At 52.1% G+C, this 15,308-nt stretch overlaps 2 protein-coding genes across 5 annotated transcripts in view; one reads left to right on the plus strand and one right to left on the minus strand.

Annotated features, from left to right (window-relative positions):
- The first annotated feature begins 1,385 nt into the window (after positions 1-1,385).
- On the plus strand, positions 1,386-10,926 carry PEA15 (proliferation and apoptosis adaptor protein 15). The gene is made up of 4 exons (XM_004589076.3): positions 1,386-1,545; positions 7,308-7,481; positions 8,642-8,797; positions 8,930-10,926. The coding sequence occupies exons 2-4, from the start codon at positions 7,310-7,312 to the stop codon at positions 8,992-8,994; spliced, it is 393 nt and encodes a 130-aa protein (XP_004589133.1). The 5' UTR covers positions 1,386-1,545; positions 7,308-7,309; the 3' UTR covers positions 8,995-10,926.
- Positions 10,322-15,308, minus strand: part of DCAF8 (DDB1 and CUL4 associated factor 8) — a 44,529-nt gene continuing 39,542 nt past the window's right edge. For all 4 annotated transcript variants that reach the window (XM_058660497.1, XM_058660495.1, XM_058660496.1 and 1 more), the window contains 3 exons: positions 14,413-14,532; positions 13,880-13,996; positions 10,322-13,285 (listed from right to left, as the gene is read on the minus strand). In XM_058660497.1, coding sequence (XP_058516480.1) covers positions 13,169-13,285; positions 13,880-13,996; positions 14,413-14,532 — 354 coding nt within the window. In that variant the 3' untranslated portion in view covers positions 10,322-13,168. The remainder of the gene's footprint in view (positions 13,286-13,879; positions 13,997-14,412; positions 14,533-15,308) is intronic.

The raw sequence follows: 15,308 nt of genomic DNA on the forward strand, positions 1-15,308 counted from the left end.
ATGCTCACGCCGGGAGACAGCAGCTCTGAGTTCCTGCCACCTGTGTGAGACCTGGACTGAATTCCAGGCTTCGGTGTAGCTCAGCCGGGCCACTATAGGCAACTGGGGATGAAGCCAGGATGTCCAGGCTCAGCATGCTAGTTCAATTAGGTAAACAAAGTAATGTTTATAGGGCACTGGCACTCCCACTGTGAGACACTGAGCTTTGGGGAGTGACTTGTCCATGGCCCTTGAGCCTGTAGCCTCCAGGAGGTGGGAGCCTTGGGCTTGCACACTGTGTAGAGAAGTCTTTTCTGCGCCTCCAGGGGTGGGTCAATGACACAGGATGAGCCCACAACTGAGATGAGAACAAAAGAAAGAGCTACAAAAAGACCCATCAGGAGGGTACATTCTTGCCAAAGGGTCAGTGCCAGGGCACCCTGGGGGAGAGGAAAGCTGCGGAATGGGGCAGTAGCGGGAAGGGAGCCTGGTGCAGAGCCAGAGCAGAGCAGCTTTCAGACTGGTCTCTGCCAGGCTGGAAACAGACAAGGTGGGGATGTTCCGGGATGCGCCCGCCTCTTCCCAAGCCTGGACCACATCAGAGTTGAGACCTCCTTGCAGTGGTTGTTGGGGGTAAAAGCAGATGCTTCCCCAGTTCTCCCTTCCCCCATTCAGTCTGGCTGATAATCTGGGGGAAGGAAAGTCCCTGAGGTGAAAGGGAAGTGAGAGCGGCCATGCTAGGCCTAGTCGGGGGCCAGAGCTAGGAGACCAGCTAAGCGTGGCTGTGTAAGTTGTCTATATTTGCATACTGAGCTCACTGCTGTTCTTTTTCTCCCCAGAAAATAAAATTACATCATGGTGGGGGATGGCAGGAGAGGGAGTGTATGGGGGAAAGGTGTGAAGAAAACAAGGGGGCCTACTAGCATCCTCTCCCTGCTGAGGACCCCCACCAGCCCTCAATCACAGTTCCGGGTCAAGTCAAGGAGGGCCCCACGTGACTGCTCGCCCTTCCCCCAACGCAACGTGGGCAAGTCTGATCACTTAGGCTCAGTCTCCCTTTGCAAGGCTCAGGAAAGACTTTTTGTCAAACACCAAAGCAAGCAGCTAAGAGAACCTTCGGGTCAAAGGCTTTCCACATTCCTAAGCCTCCCAGGGGTCCTAGGCTCTGTGGTCAACCCACGGTCACAAGGGAAGGGTGTCCCACCAGGAAAGAATGAAGTCGGAGAATTGTTTCGCAGTTCAGGGGGAAGGGGCGGCGACCCTGCCCCGGCTCCCCGCCCATTTCTGTCTCCCCGCCCCCCGTCCTGCGAGCCTTCCAGAACCCTGGCCCCTCCGTCCCCCGCCCCTCCGGCCTCCCCTCTCCGCCCCCTCCTCGCGCCCCTCCCCGGCTCTGACATCACCGGCCAGCCGGGTGGGGTGAGGCGGCGCTGGGCTCGGGCTCCGCGGGCGGAAGAGGCGGCGGCGGCGGCAGGAGCGGCGGCTGCACCCGAGGAGGAGGCTCCAGACGCTGCTCAGGAACCGGAGACCCCGGAGCGCCCGCTCCCAGAGCGCTCAGCTCCGGAGGCGGTGAGGAGATGAGTGGTGGGGAGGGAGCAGATCTGGGTCTGTGTTGAGAGGGGGTGGTCCTTCGGGACCCGGAGGGACAGGTCGGGGAGCGTGGGGACCCCCGGACGAGTCCTTTCCTGTCGGTGCGTCCCGGACACCGAGCGTGTGCTGCGGCCGGCGTGGCTTGGGCCGCCCTTTCCACGCTGAGCGGCGGCGGCTTGGAGTCGGACCCGGGCCTGGGAATTGGGATGCAGCCTGCTTCCCGCCCAGCCGGCTCGGCCGGGCCAGCTCCCGCCCCTCCCTCGCGGCCTCGGCCGGATTCGCCCCCGCCGGCCGACTCCCGGCCGGGCCCCGCCTCAGTTCCGCGGGCAGCCGGCCGCCGGCGGCGTGTGCCCTCGCCACCACCTGGGGAAGAGGTGGGATTGGCCAAGGTTTGTCCCGAGGGACGGAGGAGGTGCTGAGGGTGTAGAGGAGTGATGATGTCTCTAAGCTAAAACCTCTAATTAATTCCGTACACTTCGTGTCGAAACTGACAGGGGCACGGGCACACCTACAGCAGCCAGCCAGCACACATAGTGACACACACCCATGTGACTCTTACACACATCGTCTCGCACACGCCAGATCACACTGCCACAACCCCGGTGGCTTCCTTGTGGAGTACCCCGGACTGTGGGCGCCAAGATGCCAGTTGAACAGGACCTCTGAGCAGTGGATAGAAGGGGCCACTGTCCCCGGGACCACATTGATTTTCAGGGCAGCTTTTTTGGCTCTGAACTTGAGGTCACTACTTTTTAAACAGTGAGAACATCACTAGGAGGAAGAGACTGGCTCGTGATGGCTAATGGGGTCCAGTATTCTTGGCTAAGTGGGAGTGAAGGGAGGGGCATCTGGTGGTCCTCTTGGTGGGTAGAGTGAGAACTCGGGGTGCTGGAAAGTGGCTAGTTTTCAGGCTTCTGAGTAGCCCTGGGATGATGGGGGAGGGAGTGGGAGAAAGGGAGAGAAGAAAAAGTGAGTCAGCCAAGGATGGAGAGAGAATATGAGAGGAATGTGTGTGTGTGTGTGTGTGTGTGTGTGTGTAGACCGATGGGGAAGGGATAGAGATACAGTCAGAGGCAGGGGCAGAGATGGTCAGAGAAATGCAGCCTGCTGGAGTAAACTGAAGAGGCTCACAGGTTGGGGAGGAAGAAGGCAGAGGGTTAGTAGGAACACGCAGTGTGTGTGTGTGTGTGTGGCATGTGGTGTGTCTGGCCCCCCAGGCTGTCAGAGCGATTAGCTTTAATTGCTCTTCCCTTTGTGGTTAAACACTCTGTTGGGGTGAGTGCCAGCAATGCCCTAGGCTGCTGGCTTCCGATTGTCAGCTTTCCGCGGCACCTGTGCCCAACACGTGTGCTTGGACTGTCATGCATAGAGAAGTGGGTCACACTGAATTGCACAGAGGCTCATTCGACACATGTTGTGGGGAGTCACCCAGGAGGCAGTCGGCAGCTGCATCTGCTACAACACCTGCTGCACAGGTAGCCCTCTTCCACCACACACCACAGAGGCTCAAACTCCTTCCTGACGGTGGCTCTGAGAGCTCAGGTGGGGACTTCGGGTCACAGAGATCAGGAGTCCTAGGTATTCATGGCCACCCTTGAATGGGATGCAAGCCCATTGAAGGGAAACTAGGAGAAGAGACTGAAAGCCCAGGGTTTAAAAATGGATGAGAAAGAAGAGCCAGAGAGATGGGAGACAGTTGGGAGCTGGGAGGAGTATGAAGATGCGCTCGGCACGGGCCTCCTCTGACCCGTTATCATCTGCCCTCATGTTGGCTCAGACCCTGCTCTTGGATTAAGAGCTGAACACCAAGCCCTGTACCCATGCCCAGGGGCAACCCAGTTTGCTTCTCAAACTGAACATTTTGGGACACAGGTGTCCTGCCTCCCCTCCACTCTGGGACTGACTGAAGTTTCAGAGCCCCCTTCTTCCTTTCTTACAGGAATAAAGATGGTCCTCCTTCGCCCCCCCTGCCCAAGATGGATAGAAGCTTAGGGACAAAGTCAGTTGAGTATATTAAAGGAAATAAATTATGGAACAGCTTGAATGTGGTGCAGATGCCATTGAAAACAGGATGGCTGGAACCTACTTTCCCTCCCATCTCATTCCCCTGCCTCTCTTGGATTATTGCTGTTTACTTCGGGCCTCAGGACTTCAATGTCCGGAAGTCCTTCCCTGCCCGTTTCAGGGATCTCCGGGGTCCTCACAGCTGTGTGGGGTGGCCCTCCCCTCCGCCTTAGACAGCTGCAGCAGATGTGAGGGAAGGAGGGGCAGCGACTGCTAATCCTCAAGCCTCCTTCTCACTTGTTACATTTACTGAGGATTTGGAACCGAATGCTGGGGAGAGGGATAATCTTCCAGGAATTAATGTCAGAATGCTCAGCATTTCCTTGGCTGCTGAGACCTCCTCCACAGGTAGTTTTTCTGTTTTGCCCAGCGTCTCAAAGCATCTCTGAGGCTTGCCTCTTCCTGCCCCAGGGCTCACAAGAGCACCCACCTGGTCTCGGCACCTCTGGCCCCCTTCCACAGCATCATCAGTTGGTTCCACCTGTGCCAGGGTGCCTCCTGGGGTCAGCTTGGAAGGAAAGGGAGGAAGGAGATGGGGGAAGGAAGGGGTGAGGAAGTGGTGAGTAGGACACAGAATGAGCTGGGAGGGAAGGGGACTGACTTCCTGGCAGCCTCAGCTCCCTCTTCTGGTTCCTGCCCTGGTATCCTGTCCCAAGAGTGGTCTCCGCCCAGTCTGCCTGCTGCTCTCTGGGAAGGCCCCTGTGCCGCTTCAGAGCCGGGGAGGCAGGAGACTTCTCCACAGGCTCAGAGGGATTCTGAATCTGGTGAGGAATGCAACCCGGAGGATGGAGCAGCCAAGTTCTGCCAGGACCCACCGTGGCCAGCTTGGCCCAGGCATAATAGTTGATCAGTGAGACTTGGGAGCCATGTGAGGAGACTCCATCTTTCACACCCCCTAAATTCCCCCAAAGTCTTCTCTGCTCTTGCTCCTGAGGCCACACCCAGGCTGGGGCAGATGGAATCTCTCCAGAAGAGGTAACCAGAATGCTTTTCCTTGCTCTCTTCGGGGACCCCTATTCCTATCCTGTCCCTTCTTACTCACCACTCCCCAAACCCCTCCCATCCAGTAGTGTTATTGTCCTGATGACTAGAGGGGGGGCACCCAGAACTGAGGTTGCTATGGTAACAGCTGAGCTGAGGCTGCAGCCTTATTGTTGTGGACTCTGTGCTCCCTCTGCACGCCTCCTCCCTGTCTCTCCCCACTATTTGTAGCCCCAGTCTCTCCCTCTCCCAACCCTATCTCTCTTTTCAATTTTGCAGGCTCTGCCTGCACCCCTCTGGATGTGAGCCTGTGGTTATATACCTTCTTACACACATGCTTTCTGCTGGTTCAGACACAAACATCCCACGTACACTCATAGCCAGCGTACCCGCAGCCCCACCTGCAGACCCAACACGTACGCCTCCCTTAATCAGAACATCCAAACGTACTCACTGCCTCCTCCCTGCTCCTGGGCCCGCACCCAGGGAGTAGCATCCGTGCATGGGATCCTGGCATGCATGCACAACTCCACTGCCACTTGAGCAGGCCACCCCCACCTCTGTTGGGGACTTCTTTAGGGTTGTCTCACTCTTAGGAAGCTCCTGCCTGCTGCCCCCCAGCCTCTGTGGGTGGGGGTGTTACACACACTGATCCCTTCCCGCCCGCCTCCCCTGTAGAGATTCAGAGCCCTAAATCTTAACTCCTCCCGAGAGATTGTCACATACACACTCTCCTCCCACAGGATCGCTCGTAGTTACTAACTCCTCTTCCATGTGAAAGGAGAGCAGCATGACCCTGCATTCTGCCCTTTTCTAGATGGTGTGGCCCCCGTGTCTCTTCCGGGCAGGAAGGGTCTCCTTGTTACCTTCCCATGATGCCTTTTCCCTTCCAGCTTTCCCTGTCCCCCATCGTGCTGTGCACTGCTGGACCCCTTTCCCTAACCCACCTCCCCTGCAAACCCCTTCTTCTGCCCTCGGATTATCAGGAGGGGGGTTGGGCTCCAGTGCCTGCTGCTGTGACCTAGATTTCAAGGCGAAGATGGTTCCTGGTGCTGACAGTCAGAGAGTATTGTTCCTGGCCCGGCCTGGCAGGGCCACCGCTGGGCCCTTCTGTCTGGTGGCACCTGGGTATGCAAGTGAGTGTGCCTGTTTCTCATCAGGGTTTTGCTTGCCCTTCTGTCTGGCTCATTGTCTGTGTCACAGTGCCTGCCACCAAGGGAGGTTTGTTTATTCTGGTCCAGGCAGGGGGCTGGGAATAGGCACTTTTGGGTCCATACCTCTTATTGTGTGATGGCCATGCCTCTCTGCTTCTGTTCTGCAGTAGAGGCTAGAGTAATGAGAATGGGGGTGTGTCAGCCAGCCCCCTTGGATCTGCCACATTCCCAGCCCAGTGCTGGGATGATCTATGGGCAGTTTGCAATGAGGTAAGGTCATCCACCTTGTAACCACCCTAGGGTCTAGCTACAGAGTTTTTGTAGCAGGCTTTGCTTTATTAATGCTTCATTTTTCTAATTACAGAAGAAACATATTGTGGGAAACAGTCCCGTTTTGAGTTTGCCATTAGAGTTTCCCATATTATCAAATCCAGAAAGTTAATTCTGGAGCCCACCCTTCTTCCCGTTTGAACCACAGATCCTAGAGCTCAAGGAAGGTTGAATGTTCTGTATTTTCTCACCTCAGGTCATGAAAGGGAGATAGAGTGAAGGCCCAGATGAGCTCTGGCTTTGCCTAGCCTCTTATGGGAGGTCGTGCTGAAGGTAGTGCCAGGAGGATGTTGTTGCAAGAAGAGGTGGCAGCCCCTTCCTGCCAGACTCCCAAAGCCACATCTAAACACCCCTCCCCCTGCCACCAGCCAGCCTGGGAACTGGGCAGGGGGCCAGAGCCAGCCGCTTGGTATTCTTGGGCGCGGGGGCTGCAGGCACAGCACAAAGACTAGGAGAGAGCACTGAGTAGGGGACTCAGTAACCATCAGGGCAGAAAATGAGCCGCACAAAGATGGGGGTGGCCCTTTGCTTCTCTCCCCCCACCAGCCCTAATGACTGAGTACAAGACTAAGCAGGGGAGGGTCGCAGAATCGTCAGACCAAGCAACCTGGCACCCATCCAAAATGAGTCATTTGAGGGGTGGTAGGGAGTTGAAGTGAGGGTACCCCTTTGCCTCTGGGAAAGAATGAGAACAACGCTTCAGCCTACCCCACCAGCTCCCTTCCAGCCCCTAATTGCCACAGAAAGCCTCTCCCTGCTTCTTGTTTTGAATATTTTGGCTTTTTTTTTTTCCCTAACAGGGGGAGGGGTTGCAAGTGGGTGGGGCAATTCGGGGGGAGGGGGGAAGGGACTTGGAGTCAGCACTGAGAAAGTCTGGAGCAGGTTGCCTTGGTAACCGCCTCCTCAGTCAGGGGAGCAGTTGCCAGGGTTACTGTTAGAGGGGGAACAGAAGAGAAAGATGGTGGGGGAAAAGAAGTATGTTTGTTACTCCAGACTCCAACCTGGGGCCTAGTGAGTTTTTTCTTCCTACCTACTCCCACCGCCTCCCCTAGGTCTTCCCTTTCTCCCACCAGTCTCATTCTGCCTCCACCTGCTCTTCTAGGCACGGGCCTGGTTCCTGTCAGTCGGGGAGTGGGCAATCCAGGGGCGTGAACCACACTCTGTACCTTCAGCTCAGCCTCCTGTACTCCTTTTGTTGTCTCCCAACCCCAGTCATGGCCGAGTACGGGACCCTCCTCCAGGACCTGACCAACAACATCACTCTTGAAGATCTGGAACAGCTCAAATCGGCTTGCAAGGAGGACATTCCCAGTGAGAAGAGTGAGGAGATCACTACTGGCAGTGCCTGGTTTAGCTTCCTGGAGAGTCACAACAAGCTGGACAAAGGTGGGGGAGGGGAGCACGCAGGGCCAGTCACAGGCAGGTCAGGCTCGGTCATTCCGCACCGAGAGAGTTCAGAACTCTCCCCAGCACAAGGCCCCTGCGTAACAAGGGAGAGTAATAACGATGCTGCAGCAGAGTGTAAGGGCTCAGAAGCAGCAGTCTTTAGACATTTCCATTATGCCTAGTTAGTAAGAAAGTTACACAGATACTCTTGTGCTATTATTATATATATGAACATAAAAATTAAAAAGTAGTAACATCTAAAAGAGAACCGTGTTACTGACACTGCCTTATGCACTTTGAGTACTACTACTCTGAGGGGAGGTGTGTGGATTAGAGAATCTTATGCAGTGGGGGATGAGGAACTGGACAAGGCAAGTTGGAGTCCTAAGGCAGGATGCAAAGGAAGACATGCTGGGCAGAGGAACACAGCTGCGCAGGTATGTTTGGAAAAGCAAGCTAGGCTTGAGTCTAAGTTAGGGCATAGCAGAAATGGCTGGGCAGGTAAGTCAAAAAAACATTGTGGAGGGCCTTGAGTGACCTCTGGGCCCTTCACATACACTGTATTCTGACCGTGGTGTGGCTAGCCGGCAGAAAGGCTGAGGAAGTGGGACAGCTGGACTGCTGCAGTTACCAGTGGGAGGGAACAGAGAAGGCACCCAGGCATCTGTCGTTGGGAGTAACCTTTCTGCTAGAACTAGAATCCCTCTGGGACTGTCTACGGACTGCCCCTCCAGGCCATACATTGCTGTTGTAGAGTTCTTCCTGCTGCTTACTTAAAGGAAAGCAGAAAAAGGCAGAGTGGCTGCGAGCTATCAGAAGCCGCATTTTTTTTTTTCTGTTGGTACCAGATATCTCATCTGAATTCTTCATTCTAAATCCATAATCTTAGAAATTTTACTGACCAGGTATCTGCCCTTCTTGGGAACAAATCTCTGTATTAAGAGTTTGGATACCTTTCTTTTCCTAGCTTAGGTGGCTTCGCAGGTGCTCTTCTGATAGGCAATGTGAACAACTCAGCCTTGGTTCCATCCAGACATGGCTCTGACTGAGGGGCTAGAGCTCAGGGGCACAGCATCTGACCGCAGGACACCGCTCTGTAGAGAAGGGCAGACTGACCTCTGTAGCCTAGCTCTGACCCACACTCGCCTGCTCTTCCCCAGACAACCTCTCCTACATTGAGCACATCTTTGAGATCTCTCGCCGTCCTGACCTACTTACCATGGTGGTTGACTACAGAACCCGCGTGTTGAAGATCTCTGAAGAAGATGAGCTGGACACCAAGTTAACCCGTATCCCCAGTGCCAAGAAATACAAAGGTAAGAGGCCATCCACAGCTGGAGTTCTTCCCCCTTCCAGTCATGATCCTTGTAATCTCTGAACTTGGGGACTGGAGGTGATGTTCACTGGGTCTGCTTCCATCCCTGGACACACCCTTTTTCCACCCCTAGACATTATCCGGCAGCCCTCTGAAGAAGAGATCATCAAATTGGCTCCCCCACCGAAGAAGGCCTGAGCAAGGGGGAGGAAGAGCAGGAAGGTTGGACCTTCATCGGACCACTCCCTTCCCTCATCCTCCATGGGAAGGGGCAAGGACAACCCCCCCATCTACCCACTTACTAACCTGGTCCTTAACCCCCTTTACTGTGCGCGTGTGTGTGCGTGTGCGCACGCTCTGGCTGTTTGTCTTTATGTCTAGCTCATCTAGTTCCTCCTCCTTGTGAGGGGATGGGGGTCAGGGGCTTGCAGGGGTGTGGGTTGGGGCTTGGTTTCCCCACTGTAGGGGGAGGTGGAGGCTATTTCTATGCAAATAGAAATTGGCACATTCCTCCTGCTTCCCTTTCACTCACCCCTACCCCCCATCTTTAAAATGTGGAGGCAGAAAGTACCTGCATTTTCCTACACTGAGGAACCGAGATGGGGGTGAGATAGAAGAGAGGTGGGTGGAGCGAAGGGAAAGCAGTGGGGAGGGCCGGTGAAGATGCCACTATCCCCCATCTGGAAGGGGCAGAGCAAAGTTGGAGGTCTGTACTCCCACGCTGGACTGGAGTCTGGCTTTCTGCTATTCCCTCAGGCTGCATGCCTAGGTGCCAGCAGGTCCGTTTTTGAGCCCCTCCCATAGGCCTAGATGGGTCTGAGCCAGGGACCTGATGAGAGGGGACCACCAGATCCTCTCCTCGTCCCAAGGATCATACCCCACAGCCAGCCAGCAGTAGCTGTGCCTGCCGACTTGCGCTTTGGAGAGGCTTTACTGAGAACATGCACCACTGAGCCTGAGATGGGACTGAGGGCAAAGAGAGGAAGGAGCCCCTTTTCCCCTCCTTGTTTCTACTTAGACTGTTGCATAAACTGACCCTGAGCCTGGGGAGGTTGGAGAATCAGATTCTCGTTGGACTTATTCCGGGTCCCAACTGTAGGCAACCTTTCCTTTTCTCTACTTGGTCTAGAACATCCTAAGCCAGAAAAAAAAAAAGTTAACAGTATTTTCCTTTGCACTGATCCCAATTCAATCTAGGAAGGAACATGGTAATCACCCTTCTCACTTGATATCCTGGCACCCTGGGCTTCAGGATGCCTCCTAGCCAAATCACTAGAGTACAGTGAGTGACCCCAGCCTCCTGCCTGTCCCAAGATGCCCTTCCTCACCCTGACCGTGCTAACTGTGTGTACATATATATTCTACATATATGTATATTAAACCTGCACTGCCATGTCTGCCCTGTTTTGTGGTGTCTAGCATTAACTTATTTTCTAGGCCAGAGCAAGGGTGGGAGTGGAATGCCACGGTAAAAGGCATAGCAGAGTCGAAATTGTTGCATAGTCTGAACAAAAAAAGTTTGTTCTTTCTTTAAAAAAAAAACATTAAACTTACAAGCAGTCTCAGAGGCTATTTGGAGAAAGTTGAAGTTAGGCGCTTTTAGGATGTGGGAGCAGTGGGGGTTGGGCTGGCTGTTGGAGAGGGAAGAAGCCAGACTGATTACAGAGCACCTTCAACTACTAGCCTAGCCTGGTCGGCCCGTCCCCTCTGGCCATTGCTACGGACACCTGCCTTAACACACACACCTTGAGGACTTCAGTTTTGCCTTAAAGGTTGTTTCAAGTTTCCCCAGCCCTGTTTGGCTTCTTCCTTGAGAGAGACAGTTGTTGAATTGAGAGGGGGAAAATGAATATGGACTGTGCTTTCATTCAGGATATGTTATGTGTGTGAGAAGAGAGAAAGAGAGAGAGAAAAAGAAAGACTTCCTTATGAAAGAAATGGGAGAAGAGAAACAGGGTTATTTTTAGCAGAGTCTAGTAGTTCCTCCATAAGGCAAAATAATCTCAGAAGACTAACCTGCCCCCCATCAACCTTGTACTGCTGTGAGATTTCCCCTCTCCTGCACTCCTCTGTCTGCAATGTGCACGGCCTTGTTCTAACCCTGGAATAAAGGTGACTGATTGTACTGTACCTGGTTGATTCTAGAATTTCTGTGAGTGGTTAGGATTTTTGAATGACGGGGAAGGGCCTGGAAAATACCCTCAAATATTACCCTTCTAATTTAAGTATTACTGAACTAAATGGTGCCTATTCTGAATTGGTACCCAAGGACTTGAAGTATGATTATCCCAGACTAGACTTCCTAAAATTGGAATATGGGATGACTAAGAGGCCAGGGCCAGGTATCTACATGATTTAGGTATAATGTAATGTATAGGAATAATGAAAACAGTCCCACCATGAATGCATGGACATATCACACAGAGAAGCAGTCGGGAGAAAAAAAAAAACTTTACTGAGAGAAAATACAACAAATTCCAGAGTGCATGGTTTTCAGCTCACCCCACCACCCTGCTAGCAATAGAAACACAAACCACTCAGTCACCACGCATTTCCTACCTCAGAGAGGAAGTGCAGCAGCTAGTATCTAGTTTGAGAGCTGCTAGAAAAGAGGGCAGAAGGAAGAAGTGTCTGGGAATATCATCTCACTCTCCCCACACCCCCCCCCAACCCTCTTGACTTGGTTCAATAGAATCTGGCTGTTTAGGATGCAGATTTCCTAATGGAATCTTGTGGAAGTTGGGGACAAAGAAATAGCAGCAAAAGCATTTAAGAGCCAAGAATCCAACTGGGACTTTCCTACTGTGTGACCAGTGACAAGACAGATATTTAAGTCCCAGTGACCATTATCAATCCTTAGACCAACTGACTCTTCCCTCATTCCCAAGAATGAAGAGGTGGACAAGGTATAAAGTCAGACCCAGGAAGTCTTTGCCTTCACTGTTTCATTTGGAGGGGGAGTTGTCACTGAATGGCTTAAACAATCAAGCAGCTAAGTGTGTGTGTGTGTATGAGAGCTATACAGTATTAGGACAGAGTCCACAGTGGCAGTGCCCTTCCTGAAGTCAGAGTTCAGTTCGTGTGTGTGTGTGTGTGTGTGTGTGTGTGTCATATGCAGTATCAGGACAGTCTGCAGTGGCTGTGCCCTTCCTGAAGTTATAGTTCAGTCAAGTTTTAAAGACAGGCCAGCCTCTGGTGAGAAGAGCCATCCTGGGAACCCCCGAGAGACTTTAAAAGAGGTAGGAGATCTGAGGCAAAGAGCTGAGAGGAATTTCCTGTTTTTCTGAACCTTCACTGCAAGGCAGGTAAGCAGGGAAGGGCAGAATTGAGGATCCTTCCATATTCGAGCCTCCTAAAGTCTAAGGGGTAAGCCCCAAGCTCCAGTGGCCCAGTGGCCATTTCTCAAGGTAAGCTGACCGCAAGTGTCACCTCCACATCAGTACTCTTGCTCACTCTTCCTTTAAGTCCCTTTATTTCATTCATAAAGAATATATAGGTATTTAAACTTTGACAATAATTTTAACTTGATACATCCAAGTTTGACTTGCTTTTTAAACATATTTATAGATAGAAAATTAGGCCTCTAACAGTGATAAGGACAGGGAGACTGCTGCCACCAAACAACTTAAAAAAAAAAAAATAACAGAAGAGGTAATATCCTTCCTAGTTTTCCTCCATTGCCAGGCCTGCCTCCCACCTCTCCCCAGCCTCCCTTCCTCTATCTGTTTAGGAGGTGATGGGATGAAGAGAAGAGAGTGAAGGATACATAATCAAGTGCAAAACACTGTGGTAAGTACAGGAAGTGAAGGAGGTGTGGAAAGTGAAGAGCGGGATGCTTAAGGGCTCTAGGTCTTCCTTGAAAAACAGGGTTCTGGGATGGGACTGCTCAGGAGGGAAGAAACAAACTGTCAAATACATAAAAAAACAAAGGAAGAAAAGGTCAAAACCTAAACCAAAGACAGAGTGGTCTCCTACTGCCCACTCTGGCCCCTTGGTACAGTCAGTTGTTTTCCCCACCCCCTGCCCAAGAAACAAGGGAGAGTAAAGAAAAGCCCCATTCCCTAGCCTAACCCAGTTAACAAAATAGGACCCCCACCCCCATCCCTCAAAAGACTGGGTAGAGGCCGTTTCTGCTGAGTGCTATGCATAGCTCCACGGAACTCCATTCCAGGGCTCAATTCCCATTCCTAAATTCTCTCTTTTGGTTCATTCCCCTCTGGTTTGACCTTTTCCTGGGATGTCCTTCTTTTTTAAATCTAAAGCAAAAAGTCCAAAGTGCTCTTCTGCTGAATGTAGGGGCCTGGGACAAGGAAAGGGTTGCCCAGGCAGGTTTGGGTTGGTAGTTCAGCCCAACCCTCGTAGGTGTGAGGCCTCAGGACGGCATACACTGCACCCGGTCAGGGCCCTCCTCCTCGTCCGATGTGTCTGAGGAGCTGGGAGACTCATCAGAGTCCGCATCTGTGGCCCCAACCCCAGGTTCTCGCCAGCGCTGTGGGATGGGAAAGGCTTGTTAGTAACTTCTCTGGATGGAACAAGTACAAGCCTATTAGGTTTTAGGTAGGCCAGGGATCAACAGAATGTTTCTTACAGGGCAAGACAGTAAATACTGTAGACTTCCAGGATGGTCTCTATTGCAGCTATTCAACTCTGCCACTGTGGCATGAAAGCAGCCACAGGTATGCATATGATGGGCGTGGCTACATTCCAATAAAATTTTATTTACAAAACCAGCAGGCCAACTGCCAACATATGGACCCCTGCCAAGGTCTCTGCTGGCATGAGAGGAAAAATAGAAGGGTTACTGAGGCTTCTTTCTTCTCAATTCCTTCCCCACCCTCCTGCCTTTGCCTTTATGCATATAGCACTACGCCTGTTTGGCAATAGAGAATACAAGCAGACACCCCTCATTTCTGCTGGTGGCTTCTTCAAGTCTATCTTAGGGCTCTGGTGGAGACGGGGACAACTGGACAGGAAATCCAACAAGACCACCTGAACCTTCCTTGAAGTGGGGAGGAGGCAAACACTGGGACTCAGCCCTCTCAAGAAGGCCGCTGGCCTAGCAGCGCACCTGACTCCAGCTTACCCGGTGGTGGCGTCTCTGTCTCAGGTGATGCATGAGGAACCACAGCATGTGGCTATCAAACAGGTCAGTGTGGTGCAAGCTATCTTCATCCCGCTCTCGCTTATTCTTCTTAATCACCTGGACCCAAAAGGAACAGGAACCCTCAACCTGATTAAGAAAGCTGATGGTCTGTTCCAATAAAACTTTTCCTTAAGTGTCATTAAACTGTCCTTGAACTAGATTAGGAAAGGATGTCCTGAGGTTCAGCTATTGAAGTAAAACCTTAAAATTGAGTAACTGTTCTGGAAGAGGTTCCTTATCCCCTTCCTACTGCCAAGGAAGGCACTTCAAAGCTGTCCCCGGGAGCAGGAGTGTTAGGACAGAGGCAATGACAAGGAAAATAAGGGAGGCTATTAGAGCAATGCCTTAAAAACTGAGCACCAAGCTATTCCTTACCATGACAATGAAGAATAATGACTGTATTTGAGTAAGTAATGAAGAATAATGACTGTATTTGAGTAAGTAAGAAGAAGAGATCCCCCTTAGCCACTTACATCCTTTAACCCTGTCAGCTCAGTGGAGGCTTCAGCTGTAGGCGCCCAGATCTTCACATCATGATCCAGGCCACTGGTAGCCAGCACAGGAAGGTGAGGGTGGGGCTCGAGACAGTTTACCTAGTCAGGAAGAAAGAAAAGCAGAGTCAAGGGTATGTGAAAATACAGCTTTAAAACCACTACTCACCTTGAGCCAAATAACTGTCCTCTATCAGGGTTGAGGCAGCTGCTGTGAAGGCAGGCCCACTCGTCCTAAGCCTGGGCCAGATGGGCTAGTGAATAGAGAAAGTACTGGACACAAACTGGGTGTGACACCAGGCCCATCTGTCATTTCATATGTAGAGGTTACTGTGTGCTTCATCCCCAGTCAAGGGCCTAGACGTAGGTGAGTGACTGCCCAAGCTTCCTGCTGGCTTCACAAGAAGGCAGTGAAATCCAGGTGACCTCCCTGACTCGAGAGAGCAAAGCTCGAACTTGCCCAAGGCTGGAAAAACATCTCAGTGGCTTTCACCAAGTGGCAGATTTTCAAACTCAATAAAGCAGCATCTGCCAATCAGCCCCAGAAAAGAGTTAGACAACAATTAACACTCACTTGGCACTATTTACTAGAATTGGAGGACACCATAGGCTGGGAAGAAGAAACTGAGCTTGTAGGTTGCGGAGCTGATGAAGGCTCATGTTTGCTTGGAAAACTTAGGTATCCCAGAGGACAGCAGCTCAACCACCTGCTCTCACAGCACCAATTAAACCCAGCCATTCAGCAGCATTACACACCAAGGCAGCTCTCTGGGCCTCCTCAGACCATCAATCTCAGCTACTTTCTGAGTATACTCCTGGAATAGGAGAAAGAACTATGGCAGGCAGGCTTTCTGGCTTAGACAACTTCTTTCTGTCTG

Source organism: Ochotona princeps, chromosome 2 (genome assembly GCF_030435755.1).
Source record: "Ochotona princeps isolate mOchPri1 chromosome 2, mOchPri1.hap1, whole genome shotgun sequence".
NCBI classification, from domain to species: Eukaryota; Metazoa; Chordata; class Mammalia; order Lagomorpha; family Ochotonidae; genus Ochotona; species Ochotona princeps.